The 20,502-nt window shown below is 43.0% G+C and overlaps 1 protein-coding gene across 1 annotated transcript; it reads right to left on the bottom strand.

Moving 5' to 3' along the window:
• Positions 1–10,259: 10,259 nt before the first annotated feature.
• On the bottom strand, positions 10,260–20,272 carry LOC307122455 (uncharacterized protein). The gene is made up of 2 exons (XM_079846435.1): positions 20,070–20,272; positions 10,260–13,760 (listed from the first exon to the last, which is right to left on the bottom strand). The coding sequence occupies exon 2, from the start codon at positions 13,098–13,100 to the stop codon at positions 11,082–11,084; it is 2,019 nt and encodes a 672-aa protein (XP_079702561.1). The 5' UTR covers positions 13,101–13,760; positions 20,070–20,272; the 3' UTR covers positions 10,260–11,081.
• Positions 20,273–20,502: the final 230 nt, after the last annotated feature.

Raw genomic sequence — 20,502 nt, 5'->3', positions numbered from 1 at the left:
TTACGTTGCTCATGCAAGTTGCAAAACAGGCTATAGACTATGTTAAAATAACAAACATTTTAAATTAAAACTTACGATAGACAAAATTAGACAAAAGATAGACAAAACTTACGATCGTCTTTTCTTTCATTTTTAAATCTTTTTACAAGAAATCCTGCAGGTCATAAAGAACTTTGTTTTTCCACGTCCAAGAAAGGACAGGTGCTCTCCATTATTTCTCCTTGTTTACTTAAAGGCCGTTTTCTTTGCTTTACTCAAGGCAAAAAGCCATGTCTTGACTTTGAAACAGAGTAGACTTTACATTATATGCATCTGTGGTAGAATTACTAGATTTTCACATTGATACATGTTTGTTTTAATGCGTATGCGCAGTCACTTTAATTCAGCGCCAGCACATCAAAAAATAGACTCTGTGTGGAAACGATTGCAGCACAGCCATATGGCTCCGCGCTCCTGGAACGCACTGACGGACCGAAGCTGCGTGCAGTGTGAAAGCTGTATCCGTTAACATTGAGAGGTGAGAGGTTAACGGAGGGGCGGAGGTACTGGTCTGCTCATCTCAAATGATTGAGCCCATTCCTTCTCTATCTGGTAACTGCTCATTTGAATCACACTCAATCACTATCACTCACCCTGCTAAAATCCATGTTGTAGTTATTAATCGCCCTCCAGGTCAACTGGGTAACTTCTTGGAGGAATTGGATATGTTATTCTCTCACTTCCCTGAGGATGGCACTCCTCTAGTAATGCTCTGTGACTTCAACATCCACCTTGATAAACCCCAGGCTGCAGACTTCACCACTCTTCTGACCTCATTTGATCTTAAGCAAGTATCTACTACAGCTACTCACAAATCAGGTAACCATCTGGACCTTATCTGCACACACTACTGCTCCACAGACGACACATTAGTTACTCCATTGCACACCTCAGATCACTTTCCCATCACTCTTAACCTCCTACTGACTCCTGACACAACACACACTCCTCCCCAGATCACCTTTCGGCGTAATCTGCACTCGCTCTCTCCCTCTCATCTATCAACTATGGTTTCATCCTCACTCCCTCCACCTGCTCAGTTCTCAGCACTGGACACTAACAGTGCTACTGACACTCTTTGCTCCACTCTAACATCTTGCTTAGACAACTTCTGTCCCGTTTCATCCAGGCCAGCCCGCACCACCCCCTCTGCCCCCTGGCTGTCTGATGTTCTCCACGAACATCGCTCTGTACTCCGGGCGGCAGAGAGGAAGTGGAGCAAAACTAAAAACACTACCGACCTGACCCTGTATCAGTCTCTCCTCGCTTCCTTCTCTGCCAATGTCTCCACTGCTAAAACTACATACTAACACAACAAAATCAACAACTGATCTGACTCTCGTGCACTCTTCAGAATGTTCTCTTCGCTCCTTTGTCCCCCCCCCCCCTCCTTCATCAACTCTTACAGCTGATGACTTTGCATCATTTTTCACAAACAAAACCTCCTCCATCAGCAGCCAATTCTCCACACCAGAAACCGATACGCACATCTCAACAACCATCACACATACGCTCCCCTCCTTCTCTCTGCTCTCCGAAGTAGATGTCTCCAAACTCATCCTTTCCAACCACCCCACTACCTGTCCGCTTGACCCTATCCCCACTCACCTCCTTCAGGCCATTTCTTCTTCTGTTACTCCGCCACTCACTCACATTGTCAACACCTCTCTTCACACCGGGACCTTCCCCACAGCATTTAAGCAGGCTCGGGTAACCCTACTGCTTAAGAAACCCTCTCTGAACCCAGCACTTTTAGGAAACTACAGACCGGTATCCCTTCTGCCTTTCATTGCAAAGACAATTGAGCGAGTTGTGTTTAACCAGCTCTCTACGTTTCTTGAACAGAACAACCTCCTGGACATCAATCAATCCGGCTTCAAAAGTGGCCACTCAACTGAGACTGCCCTGCTCTCGGTTACGGAGGCACTGAGACAGGCAAGAGCGGCTTCAAAATCCACAGTACTTATCCTACTGGATTTGTCTGCTGCTTTTGACACCGTTAACCACCAGATCCTCCTGTCAACTCTCATGAAGATGGGCATCTCAGGAACTGCTCTCCAGTGGCTCAAGTCTTACCTCTCAGGTAGGTCCTTCAGGGTGTCATGGAGAGGTAAAGTGTCTAAGTCACATAATCTAGCCACTGGAGTTCCACAGGGCTCAGTGCTTGGACCACTTCTCTTCTCCATCTACATGTCATCACTGGGATCTGTCATTCAGAAACATGGCGTTTCCTATCACTGCTATGCCGACGACACTCAACTCTACTTCTCATTTCAACCAGATGATCCCACGGTTGGTGTTCGTCTCGCTGCCTGCCTAACAGACATTTCAGACTGGATGAAGGAACATCACCTGCAACTCAACCTTGCAAAGACAGAACTGCTTGTGGTCTCAGCCAACCCAGCACTTCATCACAATCTCTCCATTCAGCTAGGATCATCAACCATAACTCCGTCCAGGACAGCCAGGAACCTTGGAGTTGTGATTGATGATCAGCTAAAATTCACTGACCACATTACTGCAACATCCCGGTCCTGCAGATTTGCATTATACAACATTAGGAAGATTAGACCCTTCCTATCAGAGCAGACCACACAACTCCTGGTCCAAGCTCTTGTTCTCTCCAGACTGGACTACTGTAATGCTCTTCTAGCGGGCCTTCCGGCATGCACTATCAAACCCTTGCAACTGATCCAGAACGCAGCGGCAAGGGTGGGCTTTAACGAGCCGAAGAGAGCGCACGTCACGCCTCTCTTCATCAGACTCCACTGGCTACCAATAGCCGCTCGCATCAAATTCAAGGCACTGGTGCTCGCCTTCAAAGCAACCACTGGCTCTGCACCAATATATCTAAACTCGCTAGTTCAGACTTACACCAAAGAGGCATGAAATCAATCTCACGGACCTTTTCCTTGACCACCCCCAACTGGTGGAATGACCTGCCTATCTCAATTCGAGCAGCCGAGTCTGTAGCAATTTTCAAAAAACAGCTAAAGACACGTCACATGTAAATGTAACATGGGTACGGAAAAAATATGCACTGCAAACAGAGTATGTGTGAAACGGGCGTCAGCAGGTGCCATGCTCAATGTATGCGCCACTTTCATATGGCTTTCTCGTGCCACAGTGCCTACATACTGTTACAATTTTGTCCACCACCCTTCTTCCGTCATCATTATATTTTACGGGGAAGCCAAAATGCTCCCATACATGCGATTTGAATGATGCGGGAGGTTTTCACGTTCTTCTAACATTACTTCTCCGCTAGCCACTGTTGACTGCATGCCCTGTTCACGTGAACACGCGTGTTTCTCTGAAAAACAGCATCGAGTTTAAAGGAAATTACACCCCTAATTTTTAGCATTTAGTAATTTATTTGTAATAAACACTTTAAGTGGTCCATTAAAAAATATTATTTATATGTAGAATTATGTTTTTAAAATATACACAAGGTCCTATTGTGACGCTGCGGTGTGTGCGTAGAAAGAGCAGTAATATTTCCTCCAGAGTGGAGAGTGTTATTCTGAAGAGTCCATTCATTTCTGAAGCTCATTCCGCTCAGCACCACGCGTTCAACCCAGAATGCGGGCTGCCCCCAACCAGGGGCGCAGCTAAGGGGGGGAAAGTTAGGACGATTCTAAGGGCCCACACACTTTTGGGGCCCCCAGAGATCGGTTTTATTAGTAGTAACAGTACTAGTAGTAATGTATTATAAATGTATAATCTACCAAAGAGCTACAAATATAAAAAAATTATGGCGCATTTCTGGCAAAATCCAGCAAAACGCTCCACTCATGAACCACTCACGCTCACCGGTAAAAACTACGTTCACTCACATCCCACTCCAACATGAAAATTATCTGTGCTATAATTGTTGCAGCCATTAAGGTATTTATTTTTATATTTATGTTTAAATATTATAATGTTGTTTTTTTTATGTCTATGTTGTCAATCTGTCAATCTATGTCGATTATGAAAAGTGAACAGCGTGAGATAGGACACATCATAAGATGAATGGAGTTGATCAGACATGATTGTGACCACTTCATTAAGTTTTGTTTTCGGCCCCACTTTAAATTAAGTGGCCTTAACTACTATGTACTTACATCAAAAAAATAAGTACAATGTCCTTACTGTGTTCAAATTGTATTGCAAAACACCTTTGCTGATATTGAGGTGAGATACGGGTAGGGTTAGGTACAGGTGTGGTGGTATGGGTAAGTTTAAGGGTAAAGTTAGGGACAGGTGTGGTGGTGTGGGTAAGTTTAAGGGTATGGTTAGGGACAGGTGTGGTGGTATGGGTAAGTTTAAGGGTAGGGTTAGGGACAGGTGTGGTGGTGTGGGTAAGTTTAAGGGTAGGGTAGGGTTAGGGACTGGTGTGGTGGTGTGGGTCAGTTTAAGGGTAGAGTTAGGGACAGGTGTGGTGGTGTGGGTAAGTTTAAGGGTAAAATTAGTGACTGGTGTGGTGGTGTGGGTAAGTTTAAGGGTATGGTTAGGGACAGGTGTGGTGGTGTGGGTAAGTTTAAGGGTAAAGGTAGGGACTGGTGTGGTGGTAGGGGTCAGTTTAAAGGTAAAGTTAGGGACAGGTGTGGTGGTGTGGGTGAGTTTAAAAGTAAAATTAGGGACAGGTGTGGTGGTGTGGGTAAGTTTAAGGGTAAAGTTAGGGACAGGTGTGGTGGTATGGGTCAGTTTAAGGGTAAAGTTAGGGACAGGTGTGGTGGTATGAGTAAGTTTAAGGGTAAAGTTAGGGACAGGTGTGGTGGTGTGGGTAAGTTTAAGGGTAAAGTTAGGGACAGGTGTGGTGGTGTGGGTCAGTTTAAGGGTAAAGTTAGGGACAGGTGTGGTGGTGTGGGTAAGTTTAAGGGTAAAGTTAGGGACAGGTGTGGTGGTATGGGTGAGTTTTAGGGTAAAGTTAGGGACAGGTGTGGTGGTGTGGGTCAGTTTAAGGGTAGGGTTAGGGACAGGTGTGGTGGTATGGGTCAGTTTAAGGGTAGGGTTAGGGACAGGTGTGGTGGTATGGGTCAGTTTAAGGGTAAAGTTAGGGACAGGTGTGGTGGTGTGAGTAAGTTTAAGGGTAAAGTTAGGGACAGGTGTGGTGGTGTGAGTAAGTTTAAGGGTAAAGTTAGGGACAGGTGTGGTGGTGTGAGTAAGTTTAAGGGTAAAGTTAGGGACAGGTGTGGTGGTGTGAGTAAGTTTAAGGGTAAAGTTAGGGACAGGTGTGGTGGTGTGGGTAAGTTTAAGGGTAGGGTTAGGGACAGGTGTGGTGGTATGGGTAGTTTAAGGGTAGGGTTAGGGACAGGTGTGGTGGTATGGGTAAGTTTAAGGGTAGGGTCAGGTGTAAGGGAAGTATCAACTGTGTAATTACAAATTTAACTACAGAAATTAATTACAGATGTAATTACGTGCAGGTATTTTTTTTTAATGTAAGTACAATGTAAAAACATGTATGTACACAATAAGTGCATTGTATCAAATGATTCATTAAAATGTTAGTACATAGTAGTTAAGGCCACCTAATATAAAGTGGGTCCTTGTTTTCTATAAATTGCATCTTAATTTTAATCAATGTTTCATCAGCCAATTGGGGCATTCTGGGTTGAGCAAGCGGAGCTTAATTGGTCAGTATTATTAAATTGCAGACAAAGATTTTGGATAGCTAGGTTGGTGTGGTAGAGGGCCCAACATCAAATTCTTTCATAGGGCCCAAAATTGCTAGCAGCGCCCCTGCCCCCAACTAATGTTTTTTTTCCCTTGTTCACGTGGCGCCAGCACCTCCATTTCATTGTCTGCTATATTTGCTTATTTATTAAATCAAGGCTAAAATCCAGTGTCAATTTCGTTGACGAATCATTTTCGTCAACCTTTTTTCACTGACAAAAATGAGACGACAAAAACTATGATGAAAACGTACTGTCATTTTCGACAACAAATAAAAACGAGACGAAAATGTTAGGGAGGTCCAGTCAGAACTGATGGCCTGTGTAACAGATGAGCACATTTGATTTGAACGTGCTGATCTAACCACTGGAGAACAAGGCGCTGTTGCATGTTCTACAGGCTCACTCACGCATCCCCAATCCAGCGCTCCAGAGCCGTTCAATCAATGAATAGTGCACATTTATGCCATGCAATTGTTTGAACTAATGCTGATGAATAATGACAATGTTTACTTTATTATGTTTATATAGTATAGCTCCTGCAACTGCAATAGTAAGGCGCATACATTTCAAAATAAGAGTCAATGTGTATTTCAAGCTTGTTTATAATTAAAAGTCATGCATTATAAATTTGTTTTTGGTTACACAATAAACCGTATTTAATTTAATTCCCATTTAATTCATAGTCAAGAGGAAAGAACAGTTTTTGACACAAATTCAATAAAGTATCAGTTAACTAAAACCATAAAAAAAATCTTCAGTACTTGAAATTAAATAAATGTTAACTGAAATTAAAAAACATAAATAAACAAACTTATTTGAAGCTTTAGCTTAACCTGATATGGCCTACTAACTAAAACAGAAATACAAAGTTATAAAAACTATATAGATGTTTTTAAAAAACAAACAAAAAAGTCTTTGGTGTATTTTTTAATGTCAAAAACAAAATGATGTCAAAATGCCAGTTCAAGTTATTTAATGCTTAATGTATTACAATTTAACTAAACGCATTAGATTTTAGGAGACTAAATCTACTGTAGATTTAAAATCTTATGATATTTAGTCGACTTAAACTAAAAACAATTCAGGTGACTAAAACTAAATGGCATTTTAGTCAAAAGACTATGACTAAAACTAAATCAATTTTCTGTCAAAATTAAAACTGCTAAAATCAAGGATAAAACGTTGATTAAAATTAAGATACAATTTATATAAAACGAAATTTGCATTAAAGAAAGGCTTTCAACAAATGAAGTGGTCAAAATCATTCATCATCATCAACCTAAAACATCTTCCCGCACCCGTGCCTATAACCAGCAGTCACTTTCACTGACCTGACCTGCTTAAATCCTGATTAATAACTGCGACATGATCTGACAAAAATCACCATACACCTACATTAAATAGCCCATTAAAAAATATTATTTATATGTTGAATTATGTTTTTAAAACATACATGAGGTCCTATGCAGTGATTTTGGATATATTAAGGCAAAGCGCAGCATCCGTCTCTGTGCCACTCCTTGCACAGAGTAATGTTAGAGACCGAGAGACGAAAAGCAAGACCTCGCGGTCGCGGGCCGTATTGCAGATATTTTTCAACTGGATGTAAGCTAAGGCTTACTCAAAAACATTTATTAACTCGATTGACAAATGGATAAAGAAAAGCAATTGGCAGATAGAGAGAGAAAAGCATATGCCAAATGCTTTTTAAAAAGCAATTTAAAATGTGCATTTAAAATTAGTCATTAATGTACTTTTTATTGTTTTATGTATATTTATATATATTTATATTTGTGCATTTGGCAGACGCTTTTATCCAAAGCGACTTACAGTGGCCTTATTACAGGGACAATCCCCCTGGAGCAACATGGAGTAAAGTGCCTTGCTCAAGGACACACTGGTGGTGACCGCTGGGATCAAAACCAGCAACCTTCTGCATATCAGTTCCATGGTTAAACCCACTGGACCACCATCTCTATTGATATACATTTTAAAACATTCATTAAATAAACAGTTTTAAATTTGTCTATTTATTTGTCAATTTAAAAGTGATTTTATTTATATAGATTTTTATGTTTTAATTATTAAATTGATTCTTCATTTTATTTTTAAGTGTCACTCCTGGTCCTCCATATTTAAAGGGATAGTGCACCCAAAAATGAAAAGTACCCCATGATTTACTCACCCTCAAGTCATCCTAGATGTGTATGACATTCTTCTTTCAGACGAACACAATCAGAGTTATGTTACAAATGTCCTTCCAAGCTTTATTATGGCAGTGACTGTTTTTGAAGTTCTTAAAAGTGCATCCATCAATCATATAACTGCTCCACTCGGCTCTGGGGGGTTAATTAAGGCCAATTAAAAAGCTAGGAAGGGCCAGGACATTTTTGGGTGAACTAACCCTTTAATGATGTAGTTTCTTGGTTTATACACTCTATCCCTTATCTACCTGCATCCAACATTGCATGACAGGTAAACATCTACATCTGCACCTGTAAAACATGTTTATTTTAGTTATAGTGTGTTCTCAGATTGACATCTATTCCAAGGGTTTTTCTGTTTGCCCATCTAAAGCAACACTTGGCTTCAAGTACTCCTTTGCCACAGCATGTGCATGTAACATACCCATCACAAGACACCCCAATGTATGGCCTCTCTTTAGAAATTCTAAATCCAGCTATAGGCACTTTTAGATTGATATGGGTCTTGAATATGTCCTCGGTCACCATTGCGCAAGGTGAGGTGTTGGATGTGGCACTGCACATGCAGAGAGCATATTAATAGGTGTCTATGGCATCCACCTCGTGGTCCTTTCCCCACTGCAAAGACAGCACTCTCAAGTGTGACCAATGCGTGACTACAGATGTCATTAATTAATGTTTATGATGGGGTTTTCAGAGATGTGTGCAGGACTCTGTGCAGTAGAGCCTGTGATCTTCCCCACCTGATGTTGATGCCAAGCCTTGCAGGAAGCTTGGACTTTTGTTTCCATGCTACCACTGGGAGATATCATTAGGAAGCATGGCGTTAGTTTTCATTGTTATGCTGACGATACTCAGCTCTATATTTCTTCACGCCCTGAAGAAACTTACCAAATCACAAGATTAACGGAATGCATAGCTGATATAAAACATTGCATGACCGCTAATTTCCTGCAACTCAATTCAGAAAAAAACAGAATTTTTAATTATTGGACAAAAAAGCTCCACAAGTAGTAACCTAGAATACTGTCTAACACTTGATGGCTGCTCTGTCAAGTCCTCGTCGTCAGTGAGGAACCTGGGTGTGCTCTTTGATACCAATCTTTCGTTTGAAAGCCACGTTTCTAGCATCTGTAAAACTGCATTCTACCATCTTAAAAATATATCTAAATTGCGCCACATGCTCTCAATGCAAAATGCTGAACAGTTAGTTCATGCGTTCATGACCTCAAGGCTAGATTATTTTAATGCTCTACTGGGTGGTTGCCCTGCTCGCTTAATAAATAACTCCAGCTGATCCAAAAAGCAGCAGCTCGAGTTCTTACTAGAACCAAGAAGTATGACCATATTAGCCCAGTTCTGTCAACATTGCACTGGCTGCCTATTAAACATTGCATACATTTTAAAATCTTGCTTATTACTTGTAGCGATTATGGTCGCAGACATTATAGATGAATGAATCTTCCAAATGATTTCGATCAAATTAACATCCCTTTCACAAAGCCCCAATTCAGCTCCAGACCCCAGGAAATCGACCATCTATCACAAGGCCCCATTCTGCCTGGAGCTACTACTTCTATATTATAATTACTTGATTGCCTATGAACTTTTGACCAAAACTTAGACAAAGAGGACAAAAGACTCGTGGTGATCGCAAGACAAAGAAACAAACCAGATCTCTGTCTTTTCAATGACCGGTAAATGAACTCAATGGACACAGCTAAAACTCCAAGCAAACTCCCAGGAAATGTTACATATTGGAGTGTATCAGATCACTGATTATTGGACTTTCATTAAAATAGCCTTCGACATAGATTGTTAGTGTGTTACAATTGATACACGTGACTATTATGCATGTATATCACTCTCAAGTCATGCAATTATGTAACTATTGAATGAGTGGATGAAAAGGCACCATGTTTGATACCTTGGTGTTCGTATGGGTATAACCCAACAGATGAGCTCTTTATAGAATTGATCATGTCCTTATAGTAAGAAATTAGGTCTAAAATTTACTCTCTGCTTAAGAGCAGGAAACTAAATTACTATAGATAACCCAATTTTATGGTAGGGGTGGAGACACAGTCACCCCTGAACCCTAATTGCCCAGAACCCATCCAGGGGATGGGCAAATATTTGAATTTAACCTCAGAACACAGACAAAGACGAGTGTTCACGGTGGTGTTCACTTTCTGTTCATCGTTCAGTCAAGAGCTGTTCGCAGTGCGGTTCCGGGATCCGCCAAGGCGACGATCAGACGATCGTAGCAGACCAAGATCATAGAAAATGGGTTATGTGACGGCAAAATTCAAACTCTAACTATTAATTCTGAATAAGAGACAAAACTTCTCCAATTGCCTTTATAAAGATTTTATTCCCTTGCAAGGAAAGAGCCACAGTCAACAGACATACAGAATGTCAGCAGAGCGTGTCTGAATTAGACACAACATGGTCCTGCTTATATCCACGTTTCCCCAAACAATTTACGACTCCTCCCGTAATCACATGCTCATGCCCTGGATACCATAAATGTTCATATACAAAAAGTTGCCTGTAACCTTCCCCTAGTTAATGTTACCTTTCACCCAGATGCACTGTTTCTGTATGAATGCATGCATTGAAATGACAATGCACAATTACAATTATTGTGAAATTGAATATATGCATCGTAATGAACATTCATTGTAAACTGGAATCTCGTGGTCATGATTTAAATTTTTCCACCACAATCCCCTCTTTTTATCACATCATTGATAAATCAAAGACAAAAAATTTTAATCTGTGTTTTTGTGTATATATGATTGTAACTCTAAACCTACATGAATATAATAATGAAATTGAAATAGTGTAGTAAATATGTAATAAAATCATTAACCATTAGTAAATACTGAACCATTTAAAAAACAAAGTAGGTAAATATGTTGATAGTAATAATAAAACTATAAGCAAATTCAAGCCATTTCATCACACTTATACTTTTCATTTCTGACTTTCATATAAATGATCACTCTCTTGAATTTGTGAAGGATGAAGAAAATATGCGTAGGCTTTTTTCTTGGGTAAAGTCCCTCTTTTGCTGCAAGCATAAAATGTGGTTATAATATTTAGATATCTGGGGCCTTTAGAGGCTCTCCAGATTGAAAAATAAAGAAACGTAACCTCCTAACTTGTTTCATTCTTACTTCCCATCAGTTGCTTCACTGAATTCACTCATCCACTCGTCATATTCGTCACAGATGTCTATTTTGGCCATCTGATATGATACACTTGATTTCACCACTCGTTGAACCATACTGCTAATGCATTGAAAAATACATGGCAAGCACATCAATATCAGAACCACAATTGCAAGAATGGGTAACACAGTAAATCCTATCCAAGATCCCCATCCTTTAAAGTCTATTAACCACTCAAACCATGAGCTATCAACTCGTTCAGGTTCTCTTACGGCCTGTTTCATATGCTCAATTATATTTGTCAGGTTGTCGCTATAGTCTGGAATATGAAAGCAGCATGATACCCCTAGCATTTTGCAAACTCCTCCTTTCTCCGCCGTTAGCATATCTAATACCAGTCTGTTTTGGATTACTGCATCTCTAATTTGCTTCATTTCTACATTTACCATCGCCAATGCGTGCTCAGTGTTATTAGCTATAGCTGGTACAGACCATGCTAACCCATTCACTTTATTCATTGTTACTGCATTTCCTATCCCTGGAACAATAGACCAACCCACATTTGCTCCTGGTGTTGTCCATGGATTTGACAAAACATAACCATTATAATTGTTTGGTAAAGTTTCCAGTACAGACACAACATCTCTTTTCTGTCTTCTTCCCTCGTTTTCATTACCCGGTAAATACACAGATGTCCCCACATTAATCACAGCTGGGTAACAGCACCCCACCCACCTTCCCTTTGGCATGAAATGGTAAGCTCTTTCTCCACAAACCCAAACTGCCGCAGGTGAAGTGTCATTCGGTTTATCAAATGGGCAAGTGAAACGTGTTTCAATGCCTTCTATTACCGCTGAACAGTTCTCGGTTGTTTCATTGTTCATGTCGATTCTGACCCTGCAGTCAGACCATCCTGCCCTCGTAGTTGGTTTTGATCTTTTCGAACACACACACACGTCTCCACGTATGTGTATCACTCTGAGTGGGGGTATTAACATGTCTGTGTGGTTGTACCTTTGGGTTCCTTTGCAGTCGGATGTTGGATGTTTCGTTGGAATTTTCCCCTGCTCAATGTCCTTCGCAGCTTTCAATATCTGTGTCATTTGCTGCGGGATCAAACAGTCACTTTCATTCAATGTTTCAACAGTCAGTGGTACCGCTTTCCAGGCATGTGACATTTGCAGACACAGCCAACAACTCGTGTTTATCTCTAACTGTTGTTTCTGCAACAGTGCCAAAGTACAAGCTTTGTTTCCCTGGCACTTCGTCATTGCTTCCTTTACCTCTGGCTTCACACATGGCTTTCCTGTTTCTCCATTTCCCATCCACTCTGTCTCTTCCCAGCTTGGACTTTCTGATTTAAAAGTCGGTATAACCGGTGCTTTGACTGTTTCTGAAACTTTTCCCTCTACTATCAGACTAATTGCTTGATACCAATCAGTACCTGTAAGGTCAAGTGCACAATAATATTTACCAGTGTCCGTTGTTTTCGCATTTCTAATCACCACCTCCATTCCGTTGTAGTTGGCCCCGTGGACGTGATTCTTTGCCACCTTGAACCTTGGGTCTTTTCCGTAGCTTGTAGGATTAGTGTAGGCTTTCACTTCTTTCCACCCGCACGGATCTCTACAGAAATAAGCTTGTGCAAACCACCCATCACCTGCACCTCTGCACTCAACACAGTTCTTTCTGTACGGGTTGCATACAAATCTCACACTCTCCCCCTCTTTCAGCGAGACAATGTCCTCGTTTAGTCCCTTTGTTAAGGCTACACGGATCGGTGCTGCTCTTCTCATGCGCTGGTACACGGTGTCGTTGTCCAGTTGTGTGGTGGTTTCAGTCTGGTTGGTGGTATTTCCCGTCGGGCTGGTGTCTCCAACAGTCACTTTCACCAGCTCTGCAGTCAAATAGAATGACAAGGAACAAATAATGATCACTAGCACAAGCAATATGCATGTGCTTTTCCTTATACCACACATCCCAGGCACTCGAAACGGGTGCCACGGTTTCGCTTGCTCCATCCTTTTCAGTTTGCTAGATGATTAGCGCACTCGTACTTCCAGAACGTGTGAGGAAGTTTGGTTCTTGAGGCGCTTACAGTCTTTTCTTCCCTATTAATAAAAGGGCGCCACCCCTCAGCAGTTTGTACAGTGAGGTTCGTAAAACCTATCCAGTTTCCTCCCGTTCGTGTCTGGAAACTACGGGCTGTGGTTGAGCACACAGCAATTATGCAGGGATCTGTTATCAGTAATTCTTGGAACTGTCTCAATTCTCGTCTTTTCACACACACTGCTGCTTGGGATCTTACAATGGGCTCTAACTTGAAGATTGGTTGCTTCAGCACTATCTCTGTTGAATGTCCTTGCTCTTGTGCTGATAACGGCAGCTGGCGTTTATATCTGACCTCTGCCAGCACTGACATGTGCTTTCTGCTTCTCCTGCTCTCCTCCCGGTCCCTCCTCCTCGATCGCTGCTGGGACCTTCCTGCAGTGAGTTGCGTGTACCCACGTGGCCCTCTCCGCCACCTTCACGGCAGTGTGCGTTGTCAGGAGAACCTGGTAAGGGCCCAACCAACGTTTCGCCTTCCAGCTCTTCCTTCTCAGATCTCGTATCACCACAAAGTCACCTGGTTTCAGGTTGTGCAGAGGAAACTCGGCTGGCTTCCCTTGCGCTGCTTTGACCTGCACACAAATATTAGACAACAGAGAAGACATTTCTTTGCAGTAATTTAGCATACTGTGTTCACACAACTCAGTGGATGGCAGCTGTTGATTACCCCCCTCCATTCCCATGAACGGTGGTCGTCCGAAAACAATTTCAAATGGGCTCAGATTCGTTCTGTCCCTTTTTCTCATTCTCATGTACATTAACACGATTGGCAGGGCTTTCACCCATGTGAGTCCAGTGTCCTCACAACATTTCGCCAGTTTGTTTTTGATCGTAGCGTTCTCGCGTTCGACAGCGCCCCCTGATGCTGCGTGATAGCTACAGTGTGTTCTCATGTCAATTCCCAAAAACTGGCCCACCTGTTTTATTGCCTCATTCACAAAATGTGTTCCATTATCAGAACTGATCTTTCTTGGTATTCCCCACCTGGGAATAATTTCAGTCAACAGGGCTTTTGCCACTGTTGCTGCGTCAGATTTTGCGGTCGGGAAAGCTTCGGTCCATTTGGACCACATGTCCACCATGACCAAGCAATACTTCTTTCCCTCACATGGACTCAACTCAATGTAGTCCATCATAAGATATTGAAATGGTCCCGCAGGCGGTGGATGTGATGCTTGAGGCATTTTCACTCCCCTTGCCACATTGTGTGTACTGCAAATCATGCATCTTTTACAAAAAATTTCAGCAAATGCTGTGAACCCCTTTGTAAACCATGAATCATTCATTTGAGTAGTCATCCCCCCTTTCGCTACGTGATCCATTCCTTGGAAACACTTAGCGAAATGCCCAAAAAAATTACGGGGTAAACAAGGTCTGCCATCCTCACTCATCCACACTTCATTCTCCACTTTGCATCCACATCGTTTCCACAGCTGTTTTTCCGCTGTTGTGGCGAACGTCTGCATACTACCTATGGAGGACAAAGCATTTGTGTTTATTTCAGATAACAAAAGACATTCCGGTTCTTTTGTCTGCTGGCCTGCCGCGACCTTCGCAGCCGCGTCTGCTCTCGCGTTTCCTGTTGAAATAGAATCTTTGTTGTTAGTATGCGCTGCGCATTTGCAGATTGCGATCTGTCTGGGCAATAAAATTGCATCTAGTAATGAAGCCACCAGAGAAGCATTCAAAATTGGCTTCCCATCTGACTTCAAAAATTCCCTGTGTTTCCACAGAGCCCCAAAATCATGCGCCACCCCAAATGCATAACGCGAATCTGTGTAAATCGTTACACTTTCACCCTTCATCAGCTTGCATGCTTCTGTAAGGGCCACGAGTTCTGCTGCTTGAGCAGAATAATGTGATGGCAATGTGCCAGACTTTAAAACGTCGAATTCGTTTGTGACCGCATACCCTACTCGGTTCTGGCCTGTTTGTGGATCTTTAAAGGCTGAGCCATCCATAAAGAGGACATTGTCACAGTTCTCGAGCGGTGTGTCCAAAAGGTCAGGTCGTGGTGTGCACACCTGTTCAAGCGTTGTCAAACAACAATGATGTTCCTCCCCATCTTCTTCTGTTGGAAGAAGAGTGGCAGGGTTTAACACTGTACAGCGCTTGACAGTGATGTTTGGCATATCTAACAAAATTGTGTGATATCTCAACCATCGAGCTGTCGACAAATGTGATGTTTTCTGTTCTTGCAGTATCATGGACACAGCGTGAGGAACCATTAATGTTAAATCAGAATACCCCACAAATTCTCTAGAGGCCATCACAGCCTGTTCTGCTGCTGCTACTGCTCTTAGACACAGAGGCAGCCCTGCTGCCACTGGATCCAATTTGCTGGAAAAGTAGCCCACCGGTCTCAGCTTGTCGCCATGTGACTGCAAGAGAACAGAAGTCATAAATCCCTTCTTTTCATCTACCATTTGCACAAATGGTTTATCTGTCGTTGGCAATCCCAAAGTGGGGGCCATAGCTAGTTGCTTTTTGATCTTTTCAAAGGCCTCTTTTGCCTCCTCTGTCCAATCAATCTTATCACAGGACGTCAACTCCCTTCCTGTTGTCAGTGCTCTAAGAGGCTGCTCAAAAAGCGCATAGTTGGGAATGAAAGTTCTGCAATAGGAACACATTCCCAAAAACGACATCATTTGTTTTTTCGTGATCGGTTTTGGTACGTCTACAATTGCTTGTACACGTTTGTCAGACAGTGATTTAGAGTTCGCGGATATCACATGACCCAAAAACGTAACCTTCTGTTTTGCAAACTGCAATTTGTTTTGACTTGCTTTGTGGCCCTCTCTCGCCAAATGCTGCAGGAGGGTCACAGTGTCTTTCACACATGTTGTTTCGTCTTTCGCACAAATCAAAATATCGTCAACATATTGAAGCAAAGCCGACCCTGCTGTTAGTGCTAAAGTTTCCAAACTCCGTCTGAGGGCCTCATTGTAAATCGTTGGTGACTCACAATAGCCCTGACACAACCTCGTAAATGTGTACCCTTTCCCCTTAAAATTGAATGCAAACCAAAATGCACTGTCTTTGTCCACTGGTACACTGAAAAATGCATTAGCCAAATCCACCACAGAAAAGTGTGTGGCATTTTGTGGAATTTGTGACAGAATTGTATAAGGGTTTGGAACTGTAGCTGCTCTCGCTCTAACAGCTGAGTTTACGGCCTGCAAGTCTTGCACGAAACGCCATTCCGTAGGCTGACCTTTGTCCCTGATCTTTTTTACTGGAAAGATGGGAGTGCGCACCGGTGAATTATCACATGGCACTATTATGCCTTCTTTCAACAGTGATTCAAACACTGGCTCAATGCCAAGAATTGCCTCTTCTTTTAGAGGATATTGTGGTTGGCAAGGTCTAAAATCAGATTTTGGAGTTATCACCACCGGTTCACACCCCTTTATCAGTCCTACATCATATTTGTGCTTTGCCCATAATTCACAAGGCACATCTGCCAGTGCTGGGTGAATGTTCAAAGCACACATATTTGTCACACATTCGCTTTTCTCCATGCATTTGTCAATGGGAGTCATTTTTCTCTCTGCTGTAATGACATGCTCACATACAGACTTATACGCTCTCAACTTTTCACTGGATGATACAGTCTCATCAATGTTTTTCCAGTCATCTGCCTCAACACATTCTTTCACAAACACTCCTAGTTCTGCCCACGTTTGTTTCTGCTGTTTAACAACTGATATGTGTGGCACAGAGTCTCCTGCTATTAGATAGAAAGGGAGCTGCTTTTCTGACAGGCAGACTGAAACAGCACACACACTCTCAGTCCAAAACATCAGATCAAATTTCAAAGTCTCCTTTTCTTCTTTAAACCACCCCTCTTCATATTGCTGATCTCGTTCAACTACGACATGTGACGTGCAATGCAAATCATCAGGCATCATGACATCTGTGTCATTTGACAGTGTTAGCTTTTTCCCCAATTCACATACTGTTTTTGCCCACTTTTCATCGGTTATGTGCCAGTTGTACGCCCAATTTGGTTCAATACTCAAAAACATTTCTTCCCTCTCTTGGACGGTAATCCCAGAGGGATCTCCAATCAATGCCAAATTTAGCTTACACATTAAATCACGGCCTAGGAGGGGCACTGGACTTGTCTTTGAAATCACGAAAGCATGTCTCAGCACTTGACCCCCCTCCGTCTCACATTCTAATGGCACAGTGAACCGCTCTGACATTAAATGCCCTGACACAGAAAAAGACTCATATCTTTTATCTGTTAACTGCGGTTGCCGTGGCAAGTCACATGGTCGTAAAACAGATCTTGTTGCTCCTGAATCAACTAAGAATGAAACACTAACTCCCTCCACTAACATGGAATATCTTGGCATGTTTAAAAAAGGTTTACTGCCATACATCATCAAACATTTCTCAAAATCATCTTTGGCAGTATCAGACATACACAAAGAGGTGCAAGCATTTTCTTCATTGCAAAGAGCATTATCAGTGTATGTGTATGTGTTTGGATGTGTGTGTGAGTTTGTTATTAGTAAATGTTCACTTCCCTTTTCTGATGCGTGCTCGGCTTGGACCCTCTCTCTCTCTCGCCCTCCGTTCCCACCATCTCAATCGGCCTTTCGAAGCATCGGACAGTCCGCACTCCAATGTCCATCTTGCTTGCACTTTCGACATTTGCTGCACTCACGAACAACGTGATCTTCAGCTCCGCACAGATAGCAGCCTTTCTTGTCTGAGTTCTGTCCTTCTTTGCTCCACTTTGCTCGACCTTTCGCGCGCGCTCCCGCGGATTGCTGTGGTTTTTGCACTGACGCCAGCTGCAGTTCTTTAGGCTTCGGTTTTCCTCTCCCTCGCCTCATCTCGTCTTCTGCGTGCAAAGCATGTTTCACAATGGTACTCACGTCCTTGTGTCCATTCCACGTAGCTGCGTCTCACTGCTTGGGCGATTTCAGGTTTCAGTCCAGTCAGCAGACAGGTCGCTAGATGGCTTTCCCAGGTGCTCGGTGTCAGGCCGCGGTCTCGCGGCTCGATCATCCCGCTGTGCTTGTTAAACACTGCATACAATCGTTCATAGTATGTTTGGACACTCTCACCTGGCTCTTGAATGGAATGACTCACCCTGGACATGTCAACGCGTGCTGGGAATTCTCTCCTCACAGCATCAGTCAACCCAGTCACCGCCGCTCTGTATCCGTCGTTTGCAGCGTGCAGCCAGTCGACATCCATTCGTCTGTGATCTACTGATGATATATCTCCACTTACTTTGTTCCAGTTCATTCCGCCCAACTTTGCCATCATCAGTCTTTTCAGTTCATTCACGGTTGGGCTGAACTCACGACAGAATGTCATCAGCTCGTCAGCGAAGCGATCTCCCGCGTCCCACGGATCTGGCAGGTGGGCCATCGCCTCTTTCATGTCATTGAGTCCCCACGGGCGGTATACGAGTGTAACACCGGTCTGTCCGACGGCTTCCACCATAGGACAGCAGACACTCACCTCCTCTTCTTTGACTATCTTTTCTTTGGTCTGGCGCGGTGCTCTGTCCACTTTTCTTTCACGGTCTTTTCTCTTTCGTTGGCGCGGCGCTTCCTCCTCTTCCTCTTCCTCACTGCCTGAGAAAGTATCAGGAATCATTTCAAGTTCATCAAAGTTCTCAGAGTTCTCATACTCATCTTCCAGTTCCTCGTCCAGTTCATCTTCCAGTTCCTCGTCCAGTTCATCTTCCAGTTCCAGCGCTCTGACCAAACTTAACATTTTGGCTTTTGCGCGTGCTGTGGTTGATCGCAGCTCATACGGACGCTTGGCTTCTCCTTTGAACCCCTTCTTCCAGATCACCGAACTTTTCCCCTTTCTGCCTGTCGGTGAGTTGGCCCGGAAGCGTTCAGCTTTGCGCGTCTTTCTGTGCACCTCTAGCTCTGATGCGCGCTCTCCTTCTTCCTTGAATTCCTCGGCGCGCGCTCCCTCGCCGGCTTGTCGAGGCGCTGGTGTTGGTCTGTTTGCTGGAGCTGGTTGAATTGTTGGAAACGGTCGGTTTGGTGGAAACGGAGCGCAATCGAGATCGGGGTCCCACTTTAAGCCTTGCAACTCGGCATTCAGAGAAGTGTAGCACGGGGGTTTATGTGGAAGAACAAACAGAGGAGATATGTTAGTTTCATCATCACTAGGTGCAGATGCAAATGTTTCCCCCTTTTTCTCCACCCCGCTAGATGCAGCTTTTTTCATCATTCTTTTTTCTCTTTTATCTGCCTCGTTCACCCAACAACTCACTGTTTGCTCACATTTCTCACATACATGCTTCCTACAACAACCTCTTGGTTTATCTGTTTTCTCTTCAATCGACTCTTTTACCACATTCAATCTGGTAACACTCAATGTACCCTCTTTTGGAAAATCGTGATACTTGATCAATTTCTCTACATCTTGCATACATTTCTGGCCATACAATTTTCTCATTTGACAAAATACCGGTGTGTCATATTCAGCAAATTTGCTCTGGGACTTCCCCATATTGGCTGTCTGTTTCTGTGGTTTTTCCCCTCTAGCGTACGCTAATGAATCTGTCGGACGTCTCCGTACAGATCTGATCTCTTCACCCAAGACCAGACGGGCGGACACTCCCAGTAGTGTCCTCTCTTATTGGCTCCCAATAGCCCAAAACCGGCTCACAGCACGGTCTCCTCGCCCACGTGATATCTCAAAATTCTCAAAATTTTGTCACGTTGCATTTACCACAGAATCAGACATCCACCCATGGTTTATCCCCCCTTTTATTAAATCTTTAATCTAAAAGATTAAATCTTTAATAAATCTAAACAGATTCAACTTTCAATCTAAACAAATTCAAATTGTCAATAAAATTATCCCCTGAATTTTAAATTTGATTTGTCTCTTACCAGAATGCTATTGCCGTTGTGAGTTCTTTTCTTTCAATTTCCAGTGGTGCTCCTTCTGGGCCCCGGCGTTCGGCCCCTCTCCCTGAACTCTTTTGCGGGGTAGGGTTGGCGCGTGAAGCGTCAGGCTGATCAGGCCACCGTCCGTCCTCAGGGCCACAGAAGTCGCAGCCAAGGAATCCTAACTTCTGACACCAACTGTGACTGCAAAATTCAAACTCTAACTATTAATTCTGAATAAGAGACAAAACTTCTCCAATTGCCTTTATAAAGATTTTATTCCCTTGCAAGGAAAGAGCCACAGTCAACAGACATACAGAATGTCAGCAGAGCGTGTCTGAATTAGACACAACATGGTCCTGCTTATATCCACGTTTCCCCAAACAATTTACGACTCCTCCCGTAATCACATGCTCATGCCCTGGATACCATAAAT

This window comes from Gobio gobio (genome assembly GCF_949357685.1).
Source record: "Gobio gobio genome assembly, contig: scaffold_109, whole genome shotgun sequence".
NCBI classification, from domain to species: domain Eukaryota; kingdom Metazoa; phylum Chordata; class Actinopteri; order Cypriniformes; family Gobionidae; genus Gobio; species Gobio gobio.
This window is presented reverse-complemented; position numbering and strand designations above follow the sequence as displayed.